This window comes from Leishmania major, chromosome 8 (assembly GCF_000002725.2).
Source record: "Leishmania major strain Friedlin complete genome, chromosome 8".
NCBI classification, from domain to species: domain Eukaryota; phylum Euglenozoa; class Kinetoplastea; order Trypanosomatida; family Trypanosomatidae; genus Leishmania; species Leishmania major.
The window spans coordinates 532,330-550,000 of record NC_007249.2 but is presented as its reverse complement, the minus strand read 5'-3'; the positions used below and the strand labels follow the sequence as shown (position 1 = coordinate 550,000).

Genomic DNA, 17,671 nt, shown 5'->3' with positions numbered 1-17,671 from the left:
TGCGCAGTACCGCATCTCGAGCAGCGTCGGGAGCCCGCGCAGCATCGAGACGGGCTGACCATGAAGCAGGAGCGACTTCTCCGTCGTGGTGCCGCACACAATGTGACCCGTGTAGCCGGCAGTGCTGAAGTACGCGCCGCTCTCAGGGGGGAATCTGCGCACAAACCTATCATGGAAGCACTCCCCGCACTGTGCGCATGTCTGGGCGTAGTTGCCGGCAGACTCGAAGAAGGCGTTCCATGACAGGATGGCGCGGTCACTGTACAGCTCGACGATGCACGCCTTGTACCTCTGAGCGCACATGTTGACGGCGGCGATGAAGTCGCGGGAGATCTGCCGTGCCTCCTCCGCCTCCGCACGCACGAGCTCCCGATAGGTGAGAAAGCTGAGGAGAAGAAGCGCCACGTGGCGCCGCTTGAGCGTTACCTCGAAAGGCACCTGCGCGACGCCGATCTCCGTGGTAAACGACAGGGAGTGGCGAGAGCCGCTGTGGTGGCCGGCCAGCTGGCGGCCGGGGCCAGGATCGGCATGGGCGCTGTCCGTGCGCACCGATTGCGCATGTGGCGACCATGCCGCATCCTGAGGAAGCCGGAAGGCTGCCGCGGCGGTGTCGGGCGGCAAACGGCCACTGCGAGCCAGCTGCACCGGCGAGGACGTCCCCGAGCCGGTGCACGGCAACTGTGTGTCGCCGGGCGACTCCAGTCGCTGTGCACTCTCCCTGGGGCGGGTCATCAGCCGCAGTGTCACTTGGTTCACGGCCATCTCCGCAGCGCAGATCTCCTTGAAGCCGGAAAACTCCTTCACCCAGTACCGCATCGATTCCCGTACGCGCTGCGCACGCTCCACACAGTCCACAAAGAAGAAGGTACTGTGCTGGTGCGTCCGGATCACGTCCACCATGAAGGACAGCTCCACGAGGGACATCTGCACGTCCCACAAGACGTGATAGGCACGGCGGAAGAGACAGAAGGAAATGGCCAAGTGCACCGCCAGGAGGGCAAGGCTCACGAACAGGACAGTGTAGCGGGCCATGTCGCGGTGTTGCACAGAGACGTCTGCAACGACGCCGTCCGGCATCGACACCAATCTGTTCCCAATGGAGAAGGCGTGGACGTTCACGTAGAGGAGAACGGCGACCAGGAACAGCGTGCAGCCGAGCCACGGAAGGGCCAGAAGCAACGTTGTGGTGCTGACGGTGCTCCTCTGCTTCGCCGTCTCCGCCTCAGTGCCATCCTCGTACAGGCTGTCCACGTCGCCGTCCGCCGGACTCGGCAGCCGCTCGCGTTCCGTTGCTGCCGCGTCTCGCATGCCGACCAAAAAGTGGAGACGCTGATGACCGACAGAAACGAAAAGGAGCAAAATCGGGGGATACAGAGCGGCGCTGATGTGTACTTGTGTGCGTGTGCCGGTGCGCTCTCCTTCCTTTGCAGTCAAGCCTTTAAGGGGTGGGCACGCGGCGGGGACGCTTCACTTTTCGCTCTCCCGCTGCCTCGGCGTCCGTGTGTGGGTGAGGGAGGGGGCTGGCCCACGTGCAGATAGACGCACCCGCGCAACGCAGTTGACGCGTGAGGGCGAGAGAGAGAGAGAGAGGGAGGATACTGCGGAAAAGTAGAGAGAGATCAGCAGAGGCGTCAAACGTAAACGTATCGGGCCGAAACACAGAGAGAAACGCGGGGAGGGAGGGAGGGAGGGACAGCGAAGAGCACATGCGAGCAGCGAACAGAAAAAGGAGTCATACATACAGGTGCTTGCATGTATGAACATATAGATGCATGCATGTATATGTATGTATAGGTATAGAGAGAGGTGTACGCATATAGATACAGATAGATATGTCTATGTGTGCATGTACATGCAGCCCAAGCGAAGAAGTGCGAGACACAAAATATGGGGGGGGGGGGGGGGGAAGCGAGAGCAGCGAGGGAGAGAGACGAGGAACAAGAGCAGATGAGTACGGCGGTGTGGGGACAGAAAAAGAAAAAAGAAAAGAGAGAAGCCACACACACACACACAGTATGCAGTAAAGATGAAGAAATATGAACGGATGAGGGGAAGGGGGAGGAGGGAGATGGAAGGGAGGGCGTGGTGTGGGCACACGCTCAGAGACACAGGCACGCAGAGAGGAGAAGACGACACAAAAGCGCACGTTAAGCGGCCCTCTCCGCTATGTCTCGCTCCGTAAGTAGAGGCCCCGACCAACGGGGGGCGGATGCACCACACCACCGACCTGTGCGCCTGTTTGCGTGTGTGGATGGGTGGTTGCAAGTGCGTAGGCGCACGCGAGGGTGAGTCTCGCACCTGCACAAAAGAGAAATAAATATTCGGCGATGTGGTGGTACTGCGCAAGAGGCGAGGGGGGCTGCATCTCACACGCTTGTAGACGCTGCACGTGGCAACACCCGCAGGCAGGCACACACACACACACGCCGGCTGCCTCTTCACTACAGAGAAAACAAAAAGGCAGTAGCACAAATGCCCAGCCGTATTAGAGGAGAAAGCGAAGCGTCCGAGAGGAACAAGTAGGTGTGTGAGGGTGCGCGTGTCAGTACGTATTGGGGGGACAGGAGACGGGTCGAAACTCTGCATGTGGCGAATGTGCGCAGGGGTTTGTGATATGCAAGGGAGGGGGGCAGAGGAAGAGACGAGGTGACACCCAAGAGATGGTATTCGCGCATCGAAAAAAATAAGAAACACACAAGGGGAGAGGATGCAGCGGACGACCGCTTTTACACCTTCCCCGGGTGAGTAATGGGCCAGTGGGTGAAACAGCTGCGCTACGTACGCCCCCCCCCTCCCCTCCCCTTCATGCGTCGGCGTCGTGTGTGTGCACGCGTGCTTGCGTGCGAAGGTAAACGAGGGTGGCGCACGCCCACCGCAATCGGCCTTCCATTCGCGGGCTCCGCGCTTGGTGTGCTTTTGAGGAGAACGCGTGTAGAAAGAAAGCAGAGGAAGAGCGGGGAGAACGTTGTATGCGCCCTCCCCACCCCACCCCCTCCTCTTGCGTTGGCACAGCTCTGTAGCCTTCGCCCCGCGCTACGGTCGCTGCACCCCTCGCTCTCTGGTTCCCCTTTCCCTCTGTGCTGCACTCACTCGCTCTCATGATAACAGAGGAGAAGAAGGCAGGGGGTAAATCTGTATCACTTTCACCACGTGTCGAAATAAAGACTTTAGCCGCACGAATTCATACGCCCACCCACACCCACACGCACCGCTGCCACTCCTCTGACACGGCCACACACAGGACGCTGCACACACGGCCAATCAACAGTCGGCATTGACAAGCGTTTCTATTTTCCGCGCGGCCACTCTCCGCCAGGGTGCACGAGCCCGACGCCGCTCTGCCCACCGGCCGGCCACACGCCCCATCGCCCGGTGCATCCCCTCTAGGGGGGCTCGGCCCCCCCCACACACACACACACGTGCGCCGTGTGAGGGCCAGGTCGGATACGCGCGGGCCACGTGGACACCCTGCTCACCATATGGGTGGGCACAGGCGCATTCACAGCCGCAGGCCGCTCCGAGGCAGCGCCATCCAGAACCCCGCCGCCGGCATCAGTGGCAGTAAACCGCGCTCACCTCCCCACGCCGTAGGTGCGTGGCCCTGTCACCGCCACAAGCGGTTCGGCATGCGGCAGGGGATGGGGGGCTGCCTGGCGGCTCCACACACACACACAGAGCGTGGGTACTGGACCGCGCGCTATCGCGCCGATGTGTGCCCCCGTCACCAGGGCGCCCTCAAACTGCAGGCACGAGAAGGCCGGAAAAAGAAATGCACTGAGCGCAATGCCGTCCATGTGCACGTGTGAAGGTGGGGAGAGGGGGAGAGGAGGGCAGAAGTCAGAGGGGGAGGGTCGGTGTGTGTTGCGTGAACGAAGGGAGGTATAAGCACGAAGCAGCCGAGTCCTCAAATAAAAAGGCATGAAACGAGGAGGAGAACGGCGAAAGAAGCAATAGAGAGCACCACACACACACACACACACACACACATAGACGGTACAGTGAAAACCGAGACAGGTGTGCGCGCTTGTGCGTGTACATCTGCGTACGCGTGTGCGAGGGGGGAGGGGAGGAAGAGAGGAGCGGAGCACGGAGGAGCGGAAACAGAGCATCCCCGAGTGCTTTTCCAATGTAGATATGAAAACTCTCTGTCTCGCGATTCACCTCCGCCGCCGCCACACACGCATAGACACAGTGACGCTAGCACGGAGAATAAGAAAAAAGAGCAAAACAGGAAAACAGGAGAGGGGCGGAGAGGGCAGCGACTCGGGGGGAGACAGTCCGACGCGCGCCTCTTCTGTGCCTCTCGCTCTCCACACACTTCAGCAAGCGCGGGGGTGCGCGTGTGTGTGGAGAGAGACGGGCAAGGTCGCATGGCACACAGCAAATGCTTTTACGCTGTGCACGTCAGACGACGCCACGTAGGCAACGTGTCACTTTCGTGAAAGCGCACGACGTGTGTGGACGCACAGGCGCAGCACACAGGATGCACACAAATGGCGACTGGGAGAGGAGGGGAGAGAAAGAAACGGGACAACGTCCTCCCCCGGCGCGCTGCAGTGAGGACACAAGGGGGGGGGGGAGGGGCACCGGGCACGTGCTCGCGCGGATCAGGCGCCTACGCACTGTAGCTCAGAAGCGAGCAGCACGTCAGCGAACCCTCCGCCTTCGCGATCTCGTCCGCCTCCAGCACCACCTGGCGCGTTGGGCGGCCCTGCGCCGTCTCCTCTGCCGCAAACGCCTCGATGCGCAACGCAGTCCTGGGGAACTCAGCAGCCGTTACTATCGTGCGCAATGGCTTACCATTCTTCTCCGCGGAGAAGCTCAGCACGTTCGCGCCGGCCGGCTCATCAGAATCGACCTCCACCACTTTGAACCCGCGTGAGGTAAAGATCTCCGGGTCGACCCACTCGGGGTTCAGCAGCAGCGTATTCTCTGACAGAAAGGTCACCGCACACTTCAGGTGCAGGCATTGTTTCACAACGCACCGCACGCACTCCAGCCCGTGCTTGCCAAGGTACTCCTTCATCTGCTCGTACCCTGAGTCGTTCGAGCGCGTCGACTTGCCCACAAACACGTACTTCGAGTTCGCAACGTACAGCACGTCGCCGCCGTCAACGGTGCCCGGCTCGCGGATGCGGTAGTTCTCCTGGCGCAGAGTCGTCACCGTGTCCAAAATCGGGTCTACCTCCGGGCGGCGCGACGGCGCACCGGGGCGCGTGATGACGGCGCACGTGTTGTATATCATTGACACGTCCTCCACAAACATCGAGTCGGGCAGCTCGCTCAGCGCCGGCAGCTCGATAAGCTCGATGTCATAGCCGTCCTCGATCATCTCCTTGAACACCTGCACGTACGTCTTGTGCTGCTTCCGCATGGTCTCGAGCGAGATCGTCTGGCGTTCGATGCACGTCAGCTCGCACGTCTGCTTTTCCAGCGCACTCGACACGGCGCGGCACACAACAGTCAGCTTCGTCATGGTGGCTGGTCAGGGAGTGGGGGTATTAGGGGAAAAGGGAGAGCGAGTGAGAGAGTGTAAGAGGGCGGGGGTAGCGTAGATCGCGATATGCGCGTGTATTCGTGTGCGCATGTCTGTCTGTCAGGTAGAGCGGGGGAAGCAGGGGAGATGGGGAAGGAGGGAGGGCAGCCAGGTGAGACGCGGAGGGCGGGAGAGAGAGCGAGACAAGGCAAGGAGGCATCCGCAGACGGATGCGCGGGGATACGGGGAGCAAGCGGGTGGCGCACACCCCACAAGAGAGGGAGAGGAAGACGTGCGCGGGGCATCGCCCATCGCGCGCACATGCACGCATGCAGGTATGCAAGAGCATTCGATGCGAAGTATGCGCAGACACGCACGCACGAGCACATACGCCACAGGAAGCGCGTCATGCCCACACGCTGCGTAGTGCGTCGGGATGCCAGGGAGTTCCGCAGGCAGCGACCTCGCTGGTGGTCAAGTAGTGAACATACGGAGCAGCGCAGTTGACAGCGCCGCCGCGGGAGGGACGCTCGCCGTGGACAAGCACCGCCTGGTACAGGGCCGTGTCTGGGTGCACGTATCCGACGCTCGCTGCAATCAGGGCCACCGCACCGCCGCTGCTGCAGCTGCTGCTGCCACAGAGGGGGAGAACTGCCAGAGGCGCGGCGTCCACGCTGCTGGTTTGCTGGAGATCCGGTGTGCGACGGCTGCAGAAGGAGGCGAGGAGACGCAGCGCCTCCCAGCAGCCGGCCGAGCACGCGTAGAGGGTTGGCACCAGAGGTGAAGCGGCAGAGCTGCTTGCACGGAGACAGGACGGGAGCGGAAGGGTGAAGTAGCCGGCGAGCGAGATGTGCAGGGAGGCTGCGGTTGTGGCGGGCGAGACGGTGAAGGGCACCCAGCATCTTCCGAGGAGGGTGCTGATCGCAACAGCCACGGGTGAGTCACGGCACGGCTCGAACTCCTGGAGCACCGCAGCTAGGGAGGATTGTCCAGCGCTGTCCGCCAACACCTCTCGAACGCCGTAGTCCTCCATCGCGGCGGCGCCGGCGCGCGCTCTACCGACCTCGGCAGCACCGTACAGAGCAAGTTGCGAGCACAAGTCTGGTGCATCAGCGGCGAGCGATAGAAGCGCCGTGCCGCGCGCCTGCCCAGTCGGCGACACAGCCGTTGCCCACGAGTCGGGATGGAGCGCTGCCAGCACACTGGAGGCCAGCCAGGCCAGCAGCTGGTTGCCCACTACGGCAGCAGTGCTTGGGGCTAACACAGCGACGTAGTAGTACGGCGGCGACGCGCCGAAGGCGCCCACCAAGCCCAGCGGAAGGGTTGCGCGCAGCACGGGGGCGGTCTCTTGAGTAAAGGAGGCGGCGCAAGACAGCGCTTCACAGTGCCCGCCTGCCCGAGCCCTCGCCGTCGGCGGCGGGGACGAGAGAAGGACGAGGGCGGCAAAGAAGCGCCGCAGCGTCACCACGTTCACCGCTGGAACGGCAGCGGCGCCGGCAGAAGCGGCCGAGGGCAACGACGCAGAGGGCCCACTGGAGGGAAGAGGTGCCGTGCACGCGTACACCGGCCGTTCTCGGCCCTCGACCCATACAATGACGTAGCAGTCGGCGCCGCTGCTGCTACCCGCGGCGACAGCGGTGCCGGTGGTGGTGCTGCCTGCCACCGCACAAGGGGAGGCACTGGCTCTTGCCAAAGACGTAAGAGGGAGAGGCATATCGCATGTGCATGCACACACACGCCAGTGGCAGCGGCGCCGACATAAAGAGAGGGGAAGGAAAGTCTCCCGCAGCCGCTGTGCAGTGCTGCTGCTCTGTCTCGCTCCTCTCGCGTGATCGGCAAAGGCGGAGAGCTGTCCGTGACGACGCGGAGGGGAGAGATGAGGGGAGAGGAAGGGGAGGAGGAGGGGGGGCATGGATGGTCGCGTCCTTTGCGCGCCCGTCACTGTCTGTGCAAAAGCAGATCGGCACACGCGGGGAGAGAGAGAGAGCCGCGGGGGAGAGCGTTGGGGTGGCCCCAAGCGAAGGACATTGACGCACACACAGACACGTGCAGCGCACGTGTGCGAGCATGCGCAGGCAGAGAGAAGGGGCGACCACTTCTCCCACCCCTCACACACACTCTAAGGTGAGTCCCACGCAAGGGCAACGCCCCAGGCTTTCACACATCACGCACCCCCGGCATGTGTGTGTGTGTGTGTGTGTGTCTGGGCGTGCGCGCGTATGCGTGGGAAAGAAGAAGGGGAGGGGCGAGGCACTCGTGCGCGCTGGGCACGGGCTACCCTACAAGGCGTAGGGACAGGCAGGGGTGCGGACGGTACACCTGCGCGGTGGAGTGCGGGACTGCTGAGCGGCGCGGCTTTGCCTTTTCCGCTGCGGTTTTACTTTACGTTGTCTTCACTAACAAGGGAAAGGGTGGGGTGTAGAGAGACGCTGTCACCAAGAAACCCGACACACACGCACGCTCACACCAATGCACAGAGAGCGGCCAACACACTCAAGCAACGCGCCTCACACACACACACAGGCATTGTGTGTCTGCGCGGCAGGTGGGGGGACACGCTGTGCAACAATCACCTCCCTATACCTAACGGAGTCGCTTCCCTCCACCTCTCCTCCGCCTTCTCTCGCGCTGCCCATCACCCCCCTCCACTCGCGCACACCAGCACACACGCACGCGGACAGACAGAGACATAAACATGTGTGACTCACGTATGCGCGTGCGTGCAGGCACTGTGGAAAGCCGAGAAGACGAAAGGAGAAGAGACAGCGCCCCCATAACCAAACGTCCGATTCCTAAAAGACAGGCACACATGCAGATGATGAATGCCGAAGGAGCGTGCCACAGAGCGATGCGCACGCGATGGAGGGGAGAGGGGCCACTGCAGCACGCGCACACACGCAGAGGTGCAAACATGCACGGAGTGACAAGGTGTACAGTACACACACACACACACCAGCATCCTCCGCGCCAGTGGGGCAGTGCAAGCCCCACCACCATCTCCCAGTTATCCGCAGAAGATGCCGATATGACTCCTCGCACTCTCTCCTACGCGTGGTCCCTCAGCATCCCCCCCCCCACACACACACACATACACATACGCACATACGCAGATCAGCTTACGTTACGGGTGGCTGTCATCGGCGGCCTGGCGCTTCTTGGTCCAGTACTTCGAGTACCTTTTCTGCGCGTCGCTATCGTGGAAAGCAGGGCGGTACTCGGACCACTGATTGTAGCGCATCACCACCTCGCCCCAGGTCAGTGCGCACTTCTCCACCGGCGGCTCATTCGCCTTCAGCGCCTTTGCGACACACACGCGGTGCGCCAGCTGGGCATTCTCGAGGTGCTTCTGCAGCGCCTCGCTGGCCTGCATGTGCTGAATCGCGTCGTTCGACACGTCGTGGAAGGAGAGCTGCTGAGACATGATGGACGAAAAGGGGGCAGTCGAATAGGCAACGTGCAGGGGCACACACGCGCGCACACGGAAACACTACGCAAGGCCAGGGCACTGCGTAAGTGGCCGACTCGTAGTGTGTGAGGGGGAAAGAGGGTCCTTCGCTACACCGGCGAGACTGAGCACGGGAGCAGCAAACGATTGCGCGTGTGGGTGGGTGTCGGCGTGATATCAAGGGGAGAGAGTCCGATGACAGGAGGTAAGGAGATGATGGAGAGGAGCGAGGGGGCGGCAACGCGGAGCAGCATGCGCCGACACGGAGAGTGAGAGACAAGCCCACCACCTGTGCATCACATGTGGTGATAAGTTAAAGGCGAGAGGCTTGGCACCGCGCCACGCGAACACATGCATACACTCATACGCATGTCGTCCACCTTTATGGCAGTCGGTGCCGCCGCAGTCCCGCAACACGTGAGGACGTCAGCAGAACGCACCAGCACACAGCACTGCGGAAACGGAGGGCAGTCGGGGGAGGAGAGAAGGCGGAGCATTTCGCAGAGGATACAATACACGCACATGCACACCCCTATCATACCACTGCCTCAGTCCCTCCCGCTACCTTCCTTGTTCGCCATCCCGCCTTCTCACTCGCCTCCCTCACCTGCCGCCGCCTGTCGCACTGGCAAGGCTGCCTCCAGCTTGCGAACGCCCCCTTGCGGTGTAACGTCTCTGTACGCGAATCGGTGTGCGGCGGGATCGCGAGCGGGGAAGCTGTCACAGTTTTCGGATGGTGGAAGGGGCAACACCCTCTTCCTTCATTTTTTAGCCCCCCCCCCTGCCCGCCCCTCTGTGGTGCTCCTGAAAGCAAGGACAACGGTGGCAAGCGATACGCGCCATGTGCGAGGGGTGCATAGAGGAGGAGAGATCGAGAGCACACGAGGACGGAAACCCAGGGGGGGGGATTGCGTGAGACACACACGCGCACATGTATGTGTACGCGCACAGCGACGGGAAAGAGAAAAGAGAGCGCGTGCGTGAGGCGGCTCATTCTGCAGTGCGGACGCTTCTCTATGAGGAGTCGCCTGTTCGCGTTGCATGAGCTCGCAAACGGGCGCCCCTACGATGTGTCCGCTCGGCACGCATCCCGTGCGGTGCTCTATCTGGGGAAGAGGGGGATGTGTGACGGGGGCGGCAGACATGAGTGGGGCGTTCGACAGTAGTGCGCGACGCGCGCACAAACGTGCAAGCAGCCCCCACCACCCGCCACCGCTGTCGCCAGAGCCGTTCCTGTCGCTGGACTACTGCACCTCGCAGTCGCCAACATCGGGACGGCATCGCGAAGGGCGGCGTCGAGGCTCTCGCGCGGCAGCCACGTACGACACCGTGGCGTGCCCGTTCTCCTCCGTGCTCCTCTCGCCCTCCCCCGCGTCCTCATCGTCGCCGTCGTCGTGGGTTTCAGCTGCCGCCGCCTTCGCTACAGCGACGGGCTCGGCGACCCCAAGCGCAGTCAGTGAGCCAAGTGCGGAGAGGGGAGGCAGTGACGCTGCTTTCTCTGGTGGTGCGGCGGCGGCGGCTTTGGTGGTGGCAGGCGGAGCAGCGTCATCGTCGGCAGACTTCTCGCGGCTCAGCAGGGAGGCCGCGAGGCGCACGGCCACGGCCTCGCAGTAAAGCAGCTCCTCTCGAACCGCGACAGCCGTTTCCATGTTTGCGGCGGCCGTGTCGTTCTCCGGTCCGCCCTCCAGCTCCAGCAGCTCGGAACTGATGGGTGCGCCCTTCACGGCTGCCTGGAGGCAGCGCACCTTGCAGTCGTGGAGGCTGCGGCGACAGCAGTCACTGGCGCTCCCGTGGGCATCCCCGTGCCGCGTGCAGTGGCAGTGTTGCAGCGCGTTGAACACCTTCACGAGGTAGTCGGCGGTGTTGAGGGACTGCAAGAGGAGCACGTGGAGCGATGTGGGCGAGACGCTGACAGCGGTGCTGTTGCCTGCGGTGCAGGTGGCGGGTGCAGGAGCTGCCCGCCACTCCTCCGCCGAGAGCGCCGCGTGGGCGCGAGAGCGCTGCAACGCCTCCCGGTACGCCTCCACGCGTCCCTGCAGCTCGCGCACCTCAGCCTCCTTCTGCGCGAGGCGCGACTGCACCGTCTCCTCAGCCTCCCCACCGTGGCTGCCCACACTCTGCACAGCACCCGGCTTCTCACCTGCGCTCTCCAACAGCAAGCTCGGTGTGTCACCGCTGGCGCGCTGCCATGCCAGCTGCAGGTGTGCGCACCTGTGACTTGTCTCCTCGAGCCTCGCCATGATGTGCGCCTCGTGCAGCTCTTTCGCCTTGAGCTGCTCGCGCAGCCGCGCGTTCTCGTCGCGGTAATGACGAAGCAGGCGACTCACCTCTGTTGACGACGTGTCGTCTGCGCTCGTGTCGCGCGTGGGACGCAGGTCGGGGTGGCGGAGGAGGCTCCCCAGCGAGCGAGTGTCGCATGTGCCCGCGCCACCGCGCGGGGCGAAAGGCTGCTGCGGCTGCGTCGCAGGGGAGGGCCCAACGATGCCCCAGCAGCTCCCGTCAGCGTCTCGGCCGCCACACCCCAGCTCATGTGCAGAAGCGTCCGCAGTACCGCCGTGGTCTAGCAACGAGCTCCGCTGCAGCAGCAGCGAGGACGACAGATGGGTGGACGTGACGAGGCCCTCCGGCGGCCTCTGCGCGTCCCGCGCGCCGCTCCCGGGGACGTGAAACCACCGCGGCGGCATCAACGTGCGCGCAGGCGGCGCCGTCGGGCAGGCGCCCGTGCTGCTGTACTGCGTGTCGAGCCGCGCGGGCCTCGCGCGGGCAAAGATGTTCTCCTCTTCTCTCCACATGCGGCCCAGCGCCGCAACGGCAAGACGCGGCAAAAAGACGGGGAGCGGCAGCGGTGGTGGCGCGGTGCAGCCGCCAGTGAGCTGCGCAGGCCATGCAGCGAGAAGACGAAGCAGCCGCAGCACACACAGGTCGGTAAGTCGGTCAGTGGGGTGACGCACAACACGCGTGGGTGTGTCTCCTCTACGTGTGGGCGTGCGGTTCTCTTCCAGGGGTGTACGCCGCGGCGCCTGTGGGGGTATGCGCGCATGTGTATGTGGGGAGGGGAGGGGGTGCGCCGCGGCACTGCTACGGCCTGGAGCAGCGCAGCGGGTCCCTCGCAGAGCAGCACAGAGATGGAGGGACGGAGAGGGTGGGGAAGATGAAGGGGGAGGGAGGAAACGGCACAGACGCAGCAGCGCACCCCCATACGTGCGCCTTCGCACGCGAGGGAGAGGGGGGCCTCTGCACAGAGAGGGTCAAGTGACTCGCGCCACCACGTCGGTGTCCTCACGTACACAAGCACACATACGCTCTTCCCAAGAGCAGTGCCTACACGTGAGAGCGACAGCCGCAGTCGAGTGGAAAGGCGGGGCACGAAGGGGCTCGCACACTCAGCAGCGTGCGCACATCCTGGCGGTGAGACAGAGCGAGAGCGAGCACCAGTGAGCATCTCACTGATGCAGACAGAGACACACACACAGGGGCAGCCAAGCGCGGTGAGTGCTGCGTCATCCTCTCTTGACTTGCGTTGCTTGAAATGCGAATCGACTCCACCAGCACGCGCGCACGCGCACGTGCACCACCCATCACACAGTGCGGGGCGGGCGTCAGCCCGGGTTCGAAAACGGGAAAGAAAGGGAAGCAAGAGGTGCAGAACAGAGAAGGACAGCGACAGGTCGATGTGGGACAACTCGCAGGGGGGCAGAGGGCTGGTGCACCGCGGTGCTTGCATCTCTGCGTGTGCGCGCGCAGACAGACAGACAGATACCGCAAGGCGCCGTTGGCACACAGAGCACACGTACGAAGAGCGGGGCAGGGGTATGAAAGGAGCGCAGCATCGCTGACGACAGAAACGCCGTTGTGCCACCGAACCGTCTCCCACTAGCTCCACTCCCGCCCTGCTCCACTCTCCACACAGGCCCTCACACAGCAGCGGGCGCTGCACCTCATGCGGCACGAGTCACCTTCATCTCATTACACGCATTCGCATGCGCCTACGCGCGTGTGTGCGCGTGCGTACGGCTGGGTGCGGCAGTGATGCGCGCAAGTGCACACGGAGAGACGCACAGAGAAGCCGGCAGCGAGGGTCGTCACCCTCCCACCTGAGGGACGAGGACTACTTGGGACTGAACACGTGTCCGCCCCACGTCGATGTCGTCGCCTCCTTCCGCTCCGCCTTGGCAAAGAGCTTGGCCGCACTCCCCTGAGCCCAGCAGCCGGCCGCCATGGTGCTGGAGGTCTTCGCCGTTGCTGTATCGCCGCGTGACAGAGGCTCCACGGCCGAGTCGACGAGCAGCGACTGCATATCCTGTCGCTTGGTGGCACGCTGGCGCGTGTCGAGCGTGTTGGGCGGCAGCCCGTGGTCGCTGCCCGCGGAACCCGTCGAGGGGAGCTTCAGGTACGGCAGGCTCTCCGTATCAATGGAGAAGTCCGACGGCGCCGTGTCCGGCGAGAAGCCCAAGCAGTCACCGCTACGGTTGCTGTACCTCATCAAGTACTGCTTCCACGACGCATCCTCGCTGGCGGCGCGGTCGTCGCGGTGTCGGCGCTGCGCCCTGTCGCTCGCCATCCTCTGCAGCGCGGCGGCAAAAGCGGCGCGGGTCTCCGGCAGGACGAGATGATCCACGTTGACGACGCACAGCTTGATCATGCCGTGCAGTGGGACGTGCGAGAACACCTTGTAGATGCGGCGCGTCTCCTCCGTCTGCTCCATCGTGACAACCTCCTCAATCACGGCGGTGACCGTGTCGGGCAGTGCGGCGCTGCGCAGCTTCGCATCGTGCTTGAGCATCTTCACCGTCAACATGTGCAGGTAGTACGGCTGCCCTTCTCCGTCGGCGTACAGCTCGAGGTAGTCGCCCTCGCCCTCCGGAGTCGTGACGGGGCGCGGGGCCATGGGCGGCGAGTTGCGCAGCATCGACGGCGGCAGCCCCTTCGGCTCCTTGGTCACCTCGTTCAGCGCCTCTAACAAGAATCGCTCCACCTCCGCGTCGGACTCGCTCAGCGGCTGCGCCAGCTGCCCCAGCTCGCGCACCCGCTCCGAAATACTGGCGCAGTCGGCGTAGCGCTGCCCTGCCTCGTACTGCGGGGTTGTCATCACGTACCGACTCTGGCACGACATCGGCTCCATGTAGGCTGGGAGCTGGATCGCCACGGCCTTCGCCGAGGACGGCGGCGGCGGTGCCGCCAGAAAGGGGTCGTCGGAGCGGCGCAGCACGCACGAGTTGCGGTGCCGCTTGAAGAGGTCAAAGCGGGCCTGCGCGCCGACCCTCCGCGGCTGCACCGGCTGCAGCACACAGGGGCGCAGCGTGTAGGGCGTGAGAAGGTCGTGGCACATCGGGCACTTGCGCTGCGCGCCGGCCACCTTCTGCCGGCTCATGTACTGGAGGATGCACGGGAGGCAGTAGACGTGGCCGCACTCCGTGATGCGCGGCGCTGTCGGCATTTCCATGCAGATGGGGCACTGGAACTCCTCAGGAGTGGCCCGCATGACGACCGAGTGCACCACCTCCCACGGCACGAGGCTGTCGCTGAGCTGGATGCACTCCATCAGCCGGCGCTGGCCCTGCGGCAGCCCCTGCGCGGACGTGATCGTTAGCAGCTCGGCGCGAAGGATGAACTGGAAGTTCTGCAGCATGAAGGCGCGCTTCAGCACGGCGGGGTCGACATGCCGCACTGGCCGTGGGCGGCGATAGGTCGCCGCCGTGGTGGCGGTGGTGGCGGTGGACGGACGCTCACGAGCCCCGCCGCTGCTGCTGCTTCGCAGGGCCGCCGCCTGTAAGTCGGCGATGTCCCATATATTCTTCACGACCATCCCTCGCCTGCCGCCCTTCTTCGGCCGCGGCATTGGTGCCACTGCACGTTGTCTAACCAAACAACTGAACCCTCGCCGTCTACGCGTACCCGTTGCTCGATGCGCGGCCACACGCACACACACACACCGTCTGCGTGAGTTTGTGTGAGAGAGACAACAACTAAAGGAGAAAGAATCGTCGCTAGCACTCGAGCTGAGCACGCCGCTGCAGCAGTGCGCCTGTGGAAGTGGCGGTGCACGTGCGGACGGACGTACGCGTGTAGGGACGCAGACGCGGGCACACATGCACACGGCAGATGGGTGGAGAGAAAGCACGTGAGCAGACGTCTACAGCGAGTGAGAGAGAGAGGGGCTAAAAGGGGGAGGTGTGCACGAGGAGGAGCGGCAGGCGGGCCAACCAAACAAGTGAGCAGCTGCGTGAGCCCGCGTATGCCTGCGGGCGTGTTCGTGTGCATGCCGTGGGAGAGAGTCCGTGAGAGCAGATGGGAAAGGGTCGAGGGAAATGGGGCACAGAGAGAACGCCAGGGAGCGCAGCGGAAGAGGCGTACGTGCGAGCTCTTTCTTCAGCGCGGCCACTCTCCGCCAGGGTGCACGAGCCCGACGCCGCTCTGCCCACCGGCCGGCCACACGCCCCATCGCCCGGTGCATCCCCTCTAGGGGGGCTCGGCCCCCCCCCACACACACACACGTGCGCCGTGTGAGGGCCAGGTCGGATACGCGCGGGCCACGTGGACACCCTGCTCACCATATGGGTGGGCACAGGCGCCTTCACAGCCGCAGGCCGCTCCGAGGCAGCGCCATCCAGAACCCCGCCGCCGGCATCAGTGGCAGTAAACCGCGCTCACCTCCGCACGCCGTAGGTGCGTGGCCCTGTCACCGCCACAAGCGGTTCGGCATGCGGCAGGGGATGGGGGGCTGCCTGGCGGCTCCACACACACACACACACAGAGCGTGGGTACTGGACCGCGCGCTATCGCGCCGAGGTGTACCCCCGTCACCACGGAGATGCGCTGGCCGGAGGAGAACAATGTGAGGCAGCGGACGTCGAGTGGGTGCACGAGGTCCAGCGAAGACGTCCTCGTGCTCGACCCTTCGCAGCCGATCACTCGCACCGCTAGCGGCGAGAGAAAGAAGCAGTGAGGGGTTTTCCGGCAGAGAAGAGTCCCGTCCTTGCGTAAGGTCGCGGAAGAGGCTACTCGCCGCACAAACATGTGCAGCAACGTACACAACAACACATATCTTGCCCCCTCAGTTGAAAGATGCTGATGGGGGTGACGAGAAGCGGCAAGCGTGAGATGCTTGAGTGCCGAAAGAAGGTATGGTCTGCGCACTAATCGCGAAGGTGCCCCGAGTTGCCGTTGGGGTTGTTGAACAGCTCGCACACGAACGTTGTGCTCCGTCGTGCGCGAGTACAACCCCACACAAGCGCGCAAGTGATGCCAAGCGCAAGAGAGCGCAGTGCAGACTGTAAAGACGAAAACCGAAGAAAGAGGCGTAAAGCAGGCGCTTGCGACTTCGGCAGCGGCAGAGGTGAGAGCGGCCAGGGAGGAGGGAGAGTGGCCACACAGCACCACCTCGACGGCAGCCCAGGCCCAACACAATCGATGAATCCACGGCGCGGTTACCACCGATTAAAGAAGTAAACACCAGTGGAGACAAGCCGGCCACCCTGCCGCGTCTCACAGCGCAGACACACACATGGTGGGGCGCCGTTGGGAATGGCGGGAAGTCCCAGCCGATGCCTCCACGGCGGCAATCTGTAGCTCGGGTACACACGCGGCACGGCGCAGACCACCTCCACCGGAACGCCAAAGACCGCATCCTCGGTTTGTACAACGTGGTGAGCCGAGACACGCCACCCTTCCGTCGGTGCAACGGCTGCATCACCGCCGAAGATGCCGCTGCGATGCAGCCGGAGAAAAAATCGCTGAACGCAGTCGTAGAGCACCCACGGCGGCATGACGGTGGACGCCGACGAAGAGGCGGTGCGTTCTCCAGCCGCTGCCTCCGTCCCGCTGACCCGGCTTCGGGCATCCAGGGACGGCGAGTAGGCCGCGGCATCTTCTACCCGGTAGCAGGCACGCTGCCCAAAGCCACCACCGCTCTCCATGGGCATCAGATCACCGTACAGGCCGCCGTATACTCGTGTCCCGCCGATCATGACGGCAGAGAGGCAGTCGCTAGCGGACGTGGTCTCCTTGGTGGGCGGCGCCACGTACGGAAAGGCAGTCCTCGCGTGAGGGGAGGTGGAGGAGGTGCCCTGACTACTCTCTACTGCGTCGTCGTCGGTCTCACGCGGTGCGCCATTCGGGCCAGTCATCAGCATCGACGCGATGGGCTGGTGGGAGTCGTTGAAGAGCGTCAGCTTAACGTCGCTCTCCATGCGGTGCCCCGGGCGCACGAGCTCCACGGCCCCCATAGCCGGATGCTGGTCCAAAACGGAGGCCTCTACCGGTGCCCCATACGGTGCGTGGGCAGAGTAGTAGAAGCAGTTCAGCGTCCCGACGGAGTCCCAGAAGTCGGCCTTGGGGGCGTGGCGCAGCTTCACTGCACTATACTGGACCGCACGCGGCGTCTCAGCAAACTCAGCGAGGGTGTGCAGCAGCGTGTGGAAGTACAGCGGTGCCACGGCGGCGTGCGAGAAGGCCGTCCGCTGGAACGGAAGGAGGTCTGGCTGATGCAGGAAGGACGTGGTGAGCGCGGGGCCGGCGAGTGTCTGGTACGGCTGCACCGCGCCAATCAACAGCTTCGGCACCTCCAGGGAGAGGTCGCGGCGCAACACGAGAGACGTCATGTGCGGCTCCATCGATCAACCGAGGAGAGAGAGGTAAAGAGTGGCACCCGCCCATGTAGCAGAGGGCAGCACACACACGCCAACGATGATGCCAATGTCCTCTCCTATGCAGTTTTGCGAGTGTGTCTGTGTGTCTGTGTGCCTGTGTGT

At 63.8% G+C, this 17,671-nt stretch overlaps 6 protein-coding genes across 6 annotated transcripts in view; all 6 read right to left on the bottom strand.

Annotated features, from left to right (window-relative positions):
• Window positions 1-1,308, bottom strand: part of LMJF_08_1228 (putative protein kinase) — a gene marked incomplete at both ends in the record, with an annotated part of 2,559 nt that extends 1,251 nt beyond the window's left edge. The window contains one exon of the mRNA XM_001681103.1: window positions 1-1,308. This exon is cut by the window's left edge and continues 1,251 nt beyond it. Within this exon, the coding sequence (XP_001681155.1) occupies window positions 1-1,308 (1,308 nt within the window).
• Window positions 1,309-4,615: 3,307 nt separating this feature from the next.
• LMJF_08_1225 (hypothetical protein) lies at window positions 4,616-5,476 on the bottom strand (the record flags this gene model as incomplete). Its single annotated transcript, XM_001681102.1, has 1 exon — window positions 4,616-5,476. The coding sequence occupies one exon, from the start codon at window positions 5,474-5,476 to the stop codon at window positions 4,616-4,618; it is 861 nt and encodes a 286-aa protein (XP_001681154.1).
• Window positions 5,477-8,597: 3,121 nt separating this feature from the next.
• On the bottom strand, window positions 8,598-8,897 carry LMJF_08_1222 (conserved hypothetical protein; the record flags this gene model as incomplete). Its single annotated transcript, XM_001681101.1, has 1 exon — window positions 8,598-8,897. The coding sequence occupies one exon, from the start codon at window positions 8,895-8,897 to the stop codon at window positions 8,598-8,600; it is 300 nt and encodes a 99-aa protein (XP_001681153.1).
• A 1,268-nt stretch (window positions 8,898-10,165) lies between these two features.
• LMJF_08_1218 (conserved hypothetical protein) lies at window positions 10,166-11,605 on the bottom strand (the record flags this gene model as incomplete). Its single annotated transcript, XM_001681100.1, has 1 exon — window positions 10,166-11,605. One exon carries the CDS (start codon window positions 11,603-11,605, stop codon window positions 10,166-10,168), a length of 1,440 nt encoding a protein of 479 aa, XP_001681152.1.
• Window positions 11,606-13,029: 1,424 nt separating this feature from the next.
• Window positions 13,030-14,550, bottom strand: LMJF_08_1215 (conserved hypothetical protein; the record flags this gene model as incomplete). The annotated part of the gene is made up of 1 exon (XM_001681099.1): window positions 13,030-14,550. The coding sequence occupies one exon, from the start codon at window positions 14,548-14,550 to the stop codon at window positions 13,030-13,032; it is 1,521 nt and encodes a 506-aa protein (XP_001681151.1).
• A 1,798-nt stretch (window positions 14,551-16,348) lies between these two features.
• LMJF_08_1210 (conserved hypothetical protein) lies at window positions 16,349-17,533 on the bottom strand (the record flags this gene model as incomplete). Its single annotated transcript, XM_001681098.1, has 1 exon — window positions 16,349-17,533. The coding sequence occupies one exon, from the start codon at window positions 17,531-17,533 to the stop codon at window positions 16,349-16,351; it is 1,185 nt and encodes a 394-aa protein (XP_001681150.1).
• Window positions 17,534-17,671: the final 138 nt, after the last annotated feature.